Source organism: Stegastes partitus, unplaced genomic scaffold, assembly GCF_000690725.1.
Source record: "Stegastes partitus isolate 25-593 unplaced genomic scaffold, Stegastes_partitus-1.0.2 Scaffold540, whole genome shotgun sequence".
Lineage (NCBI taxonomy): Eukaryota > Metazoa > Chordata > Actinopteri > Pomacentridae > Stegastes > Stegastes partitus.
The window spans coordinates 210,035-216,137 of NW_007578271.1; the positions used below are offsets into that span (position 1 = coordinate 210,035).

The following is a 6,103-nucleotide window of genomic DNA, read 5'->3' on the forward strand; positions in this document are numbered from 1 at the left end:
GACTGGTTCTATGAGCGTTGATAACTGGTTCTATAAGCGTTGATGACTGGTTCTCACATCGACCCAGCTGGTCTCAGGATATTTTCGTTACGTTAAGCTCTTGTCTTGGTCATCAGAAGTCCAGTCAGACGTTCTGTCTCTAGTTTAACTGAGAACAGTCTCCGTGATCCAGATCTGGAACAATCAGAACCATGGTTGTGTTAAACTGTACGACTTAGAAACAGGAAACAGTATCTGCTGCTGTTTAATTGATGTCAGTGTTCAGTGACCTGCAGCTAACGATGGTTTTTTATTCTGTGCTGGAGGTTTGCTGCCATTCTGGGTCGACGTGGACTCTCTGGTGTTCATAGATTCTGTCAGTTAGATGGTAGATGTTCTGCACTTATATAACACTTCACAATGTGTTTCTCATTCATCCATTCATCCATTCATCCATTCACACACCAATGGCGCCATGCAAGCTGCAGGTTCAGTGTGCTGCCCAAGGACACTTCATGTGGAGGGGATAGAACCACCAACCTCACACCTGGCTCTACCACCTGATCCACAGCCGCCCAGTTGGTGTTTAATCAGAGTCAGAACCTGGTTCTGCTTGTTTTCATTTATAAACTTCACACAACATGAGGCTGATTTTCACTTAATGAACAAAAATGAAAGCAGAAGAACCTGCAGCTCGGTGACATTTATTGTCTTATGAATCATAGTTTTATCTCTAAATGAGGAACTCTGTTGATCCAGTTGGTCTCAAACACCTGAGCTCTGTCTGGAGGTCATGAACCTCCTCAGAGTCTCTGTCGTGGTGCCGCTGCTGCTGGACTCACAATAAAGAGACACAAGAACCAAAATAAGACGCAGAGCGCCGGTAAACCACAGGAACCAGATGATTCATCGTCTGTAGCTGGTATCATATCTGTAAGACCAGCAGCACACGTTTCTAATCATCTCTTCATGACCTCTGGTTCTGGTTTGAACATTAAAACCCGACAGAGCTGCTGCTGCTGTTCACCGGATCGATGATTAATTACTAACTTCAATTGTTATCCAGAGAATGCGGAAGTTTTCCAGAAGTCTGCAGCTTCAGTCTGACCCGAAACTGAAGCCGTGAAATCTGATATTTATCCTGAAAAACACCTAAAAACACACACAGAGATGAACAGAAGCAGGATGTGAAGACAGTGTCTGAGGGAATCTGGTGTAACGTCTGTAAATCATCCTGCAGGTCTCTGATCACAAGAACACAGAGAACAAACCAACCGCGTTAAAGTCCTGAAAACACGGTTCAGAAGATGTAAATCTGCACAAATGAACAGAGGAGTGAAGATCCTGCACAGACACAAGATGCCCACACTGGCTGATGGAAGCTAAATCATCTCCTGAACGTTTGTGTGAATCGTTGCTGTAGAACATCTGATGTGACGCCGTGTTCACGCTGAACATCAGCTGCTTCTGTTGATGGTTCTACATTCAGGAAGCTTAAAGAAGAGCAGCCTGAAGTTCTCACTCACAAGAGAACATGTGAGTCTGACCCGTTCCCAGGTTTAGTCACGAGTTAATGACTCGTTAAAGACTAATTAAAGACGAGTTAAAGACGAGTTAAAGACGAGTTAAAGACGTACCTGCAGGGAGCCGAAGGTTCAGAGCTTCAGTCTGAGATCCTGCTGCAGTTTATCATTGACAGACTGAACAAACACGGAGCTGCTGCTGGAGCTGCTTAAAGAGACACACACACCGATACACACCAGTACACACACCAGTACACACACCAGTACACACACCGTTACACACACCGATACACACCAGTACACACACTGTTACACCCCGGTACACACCCTGATACACACCGTTACACACGTATATTTATAGTATTTTGTATTTTGTACAAACAGCCTGATTCTTCATGTTTTGTTGTTCTTGAGGTGGTTCTGACGTTTCCTCGGTGGGAGATGGAGCCGGACGCTGTTTTCTAACTTTTGACGTAAACGTTTACGTCCCAGCTGCTGTTTGGACGATGAAGTTGTTTGTTTCCTGTGTTCTTGGAGGTTTTTTAGCGGTTAGCAGCAGCGTCCTCCATCTGACCCCAGAAGGCCTCAGGAGGTCCAAGATGAGCTTCATTTGTCCCACACACATGAACACACGGTGCAACGAGCAGTGAGACGTGTTTCATACCAGCAGCCAGTTTCAATAAAAGAAAAACAGAAAATAAAACAAGTGTTGAAGGAGTATTTATGTGTCCATACACATGAATAATCAGATACACACTGAGACCCAACGTGGTCCAAAATGAGACAAAAACGCACAAAACAAATAAATGAAACACAAAGTACAAAAAGCTCCCTGTAGCGCCACCTTCAGGCCCGTCCAGGCGTCTCCCTTTGTTCTCCAGAAGTTCTCGGCTGGACTCGGCGGTTCCAGAACAAACTGAGGGAGTGTTTGGTCTCAGCCGATAATCTCATTAAACCCAAATCAAACTGAAACTGAACTTTATCAGCAGCTCCACCCGAACACGCCAACGAAGCTGAACGGCTGAACGGAGCCACGGCTGACGGACGCAGATAACAAACACCGCTCACAGTACGACTGCTATTACTGGTACTAGTCATAGTACTACTGCTAGTACTGGTACTAGTCATAGTACTCGTGGTACTACTGCTAGTACTGGTACTAGTCATAGTACTTGTGGTACTACTGCTAGTACTGGTACTAGTCATAGTACTCGTGGTACTACTGCTAATACTGGTACTAGTCATAGTACTGCTACTAACTGCAGCTGTCACCAGAAGTCTTTGAAGCTCATGATCAAACGCTGCGATCAGACTTTCTACCAACATGTTCAGTTTCTGCTCTATGAAAGTTACACAAACACGACTTTATTTCACATCCATGAGCCGGTACTTCATACTAAAGTATTCTGGGAGTACTTAGTGTTGCTGTGACCTGCAGCCACACGAGGTTCAAACCAACAGATCTGCTGATTGATGTGAAACCGGCTGCTGCTGCTGCAGGTTTATGAAACATTCACAGTTTCATTTTCTTTTGAACGATAAAATCTCAGAGTCGTTGTGAGATGAAGGATTTTCATGTCAGTTTTTACAGCGTTCATGTGAAAAGAAGGAACAGAGAATCCTGAAGCTCAGCGTCATGACGGAGATCTGCTGCAAAGAGGACCTGAAATAAGCTGGAGTTAGTCTGCTGACAGAAGCCGTGTCCTGGTCCAGACTGTGGAGGGGATCGAACCACCAACCTGGATCAGAGGTCAACCCGCTCTGCCACCTGAGCCACACACTTTACTGAGATCGTGGTGATTTTAGAATATTTTAGTTCATGTTAGTGCGACTGTTAACAGATCTAAACAAGCTGTGAACCGTCCGGTACCAGACAGAACCAGCACCCCGAGGTCTTCAGGTGGAGAAAAATATTCAAAACAAAAATCATAATTTCGGATCCATTTCAGTAAAAGAATTTGGTAAAATTACAACATCATCTATCCTCATCCTACAAGTTCAGCAGTCCAGGTTGCTAGGCAACAGGAGCGGCACTACGGGACGTGACATCATCGTGGGTTGGACGGTCGCATTTAACAAAAGCTCAGATGCAGCCTCTGAATTAGAACACGAGTGTCTTCCTCTCCTTCTCCTTCTTCTTCTTCTCGTCCTCCTCTATCTCTGCTCCCTCCTCAGCTGCGCCCTCCTCTGGACGCTAGCCGCCGTCGCGGCGCAGCAGAGCGTCAGGCAGCAGAAGGAGCTGCAGGCCAGCAGGAGGCGCTCTTCCCCGAACTGTCTGAGCAGCGCCGGCCGTCGCCACAGGAAGTCGTGGAACAGCGCCTCCTGCTGGAGCAGCGTGCGCAGCGCCGACAGGAGGTGGAGCAGCTGGTGGGCGTGGCCAATGATGTCGAAGCGTCCGGGAGCAAAGCGCTCAGGTACGGGACAGCAGAAGAAGAAGGAGGACGGCAGGAACAGCGCCACCTGGTGGAGGGACAACACAGGGTTTATGTTTTTCAGTCAGCTGATTTTTGAAAATTAAAAACCCGAAACAGAGAAACCCGGTGATCGGCTTAGATTCAGGCTTCCTTTGATTTATCTTAAAAAAAACATTTGTGTGAAAAAAGAAAAAATTAAATGTTCACAACGTTCCTCAGTTTCTCCACATCTTACACTCTTTCAGTACATTTTTTTAAATCAACTTTGAGCATCAATATTATGGGATGTATTATAGTTTAAACAACAAAACTGCAGCAGTTTAGTTTTTACTGCGTCGAGAACACTGTAAATAAAAAAGTAAATCTGTCAATAAATCTGGCAGAAAAATTGTTTAAAACAAAACTGGAACCCTCTAACGTTGAAAAAATGACTGGAAACACCTGAAAACTAAAGATTTAAATTAAGTGAAACTAACTTTATGGAGACAGTTCAAAAGAAGTAATTATTGTTTATAAATGTACTGATTTTTAACGGGAACATTTATTCGTAGTTTTTCTCTTTTTCTAATAGTGAACAGGTTTCACGGTATTTTTTCTCTGGACCTCAAGCGTTTGTAACTCTGAGAATAACTCTGATGTCACAACCAGCAGACTGATCGACAATGAAAATCAGTGAACACGTGATCAAACAGCTCCACCTGCAGGAGGTGCAGCAGCGGTGCAGGGCTGCTGCTCCAGCGCTGGGCCTCGAGGCGCCGGACCACCAGGCCGATGTTCAGCAGGGAGGCGGCCCCGGTCGGAACCAGGAAGAACTTCCTGTTCAGAGGAGTCAGCCGGTGGGAGCGAAGCTTAGCGTAGCAACAGGCGGCGCAGGAGGACCAGGAAAGGAGGGCGGAGCCTGGGAGGAACACCTGAGATCAAAGGCGGAGTTAGGACACCTAAACACCTGGGGGGGGGGGGGCATCCAGGCATCCAACCAATCAACATGCATCCATCCATTAAACTATTTAACTTGTATGAACAAACCTTTCCCAGCATGCTTTGCGTCCAGGTGGCGTCGGCGCTGTACAGGCTCAGAGCCAGAGAGCAGCCGTACTGGTGGACGGCGACGCCGACGTAGTCCAGGAAGAAGAGCGAGTGGTGCAGCTGCTCCGAGCGGGAATGCAGCAGGTGAGCTGCGGCGCTGCAGCAGGTAACTCAGAGTCAGCTCCAGCTGCACGGACCACCATGTTTACATTCATCATGACTCACCTGAAGCTCAGATATGCGACGGCAGAGAACGAGTAGAGGACCAGCGGCAGCGAGGCGGCGTCCACCGAGAAGCCCTGACCTTCAGGACCCTGAAGCCGAAACCCCAGAACCCCCTGCAGGGGTCAAAGGTCAGACAGCAGGAGGTCAGACCAGGTAGAGAAGCAGTAGACCAGCTGACCTGCGATGGCGCCTCACCCCTCCTCGCAGGACGGTAAACACGGCCAACCTCAGCGCCACGCAGACGGCGGCCAGCAGGTGGCTCCACACGTTGAGCGTCTCATTGTGGATCTGGAAGAGGCTGAGGACGTAGCAGCGCAGCGGCAGACCCGGTGGACGGTAACCCGACGGGATGAAGGGCCGCCGGAACACAGGGGGGACCTCCAGGTCTCGGACCGGTGGGGGGAGGGACGGCAGGAGGCGGAACAGCCGGGGGAGGAAGGTGAGGCACAGCGAGGGAGGGGCGAACGACACCAGAGGCATGATGGGAGGTTCAGCTGCAGGTAGAAGAATTCTGATAGCCACAGGTGTTCTGGACTCACCTGTGGGGAGAGAGTTCGACCTGTTTTCATGTTTGAAGAGGAGGGCTGGTGGTTCAGAACAGGTGAGCAGGACTCCAGACAGGTGGACGGAGGTTAGACAGGTGAGTTGGTGGTCAGAGGTGGAAAGTTAAAAAGGCGTTTTGTGGGATAAACAGGTGTGTTGGGAGGTTCAACAGGTGCTCTGTGGTTCTGAAGGTGCACAGTTTAGACAGATGTGTAGACGGTTGCAGGTGGGTATGAAGTTAAAAAGGTGATTTCAGGTTTCTACAGGTGTGTTAAAAAGGTGAGTAAACGGTTAGACAGGTGTACAGATGGGTGCTGTGGTTAGAGGAGTAGACAGGTATACCGATTGTCAGACAGGTGAGTAAACCGAACAGGTGTGTGAGGTTGGGGCTGA

At 48.1% G+C, this 6,103-nt stretch overlaps 2 protein-coding genes across 8 annotated transcripts in view; both read right to left on the reverse strand.

The window, feature by feature from the left end:
- LOC103361875 (uncharacterized) overlaps window positions 1-1,725 on the reverse strand; it is an 8,095-nt gene extending 6,370 nt beyond the window's left edge. For 4 of the 7 annotated variants that reach the window (XM_008288088.1, XM_008288084.1, XM_008288083.1 and 1 more), the window contains exon 1: window positions 1,617-1,725. The gene's annotated coding sequence lies outside the window, so the exon portion shown is untranslated. Of the gene's footprint in view, window positions 1-1,029; window positions 1,584-1,616 lie in introns of those variants that run through there. The other 3 variants (XM_008288085.1, XM_008288081.1, XM_008288082.1) reach the window with 2 other exon arrangements.
- Window positions 1,726-3,656: 1,931 nt separating this feature from the next.
- Window positions 3,657-5,647, reverse strand: LOC103361877 (membrane progestin receptor beta-like). Its single transcript, XM_008288089.1, has 5 exons — window positions 5,363-5,647; window positions 5,168-5,280; window positions 4,943-5,099; window positions 4,615-4,827; window positions 3,657-3,962 (listed from the first exon to the last, which is right to left on the reverse strand). The coding sequence occupies exons 1-5, from the start codon at window positions 5,645-5,647 to the stop codon at window positions 3,657-3,659; spliced, it is 1,074 nt and encodes a 357-aa protein (XP_008286311.1).
- Between the last annotated feature and the right edge of the window lie 456 nt (window positions 5,648-6,103).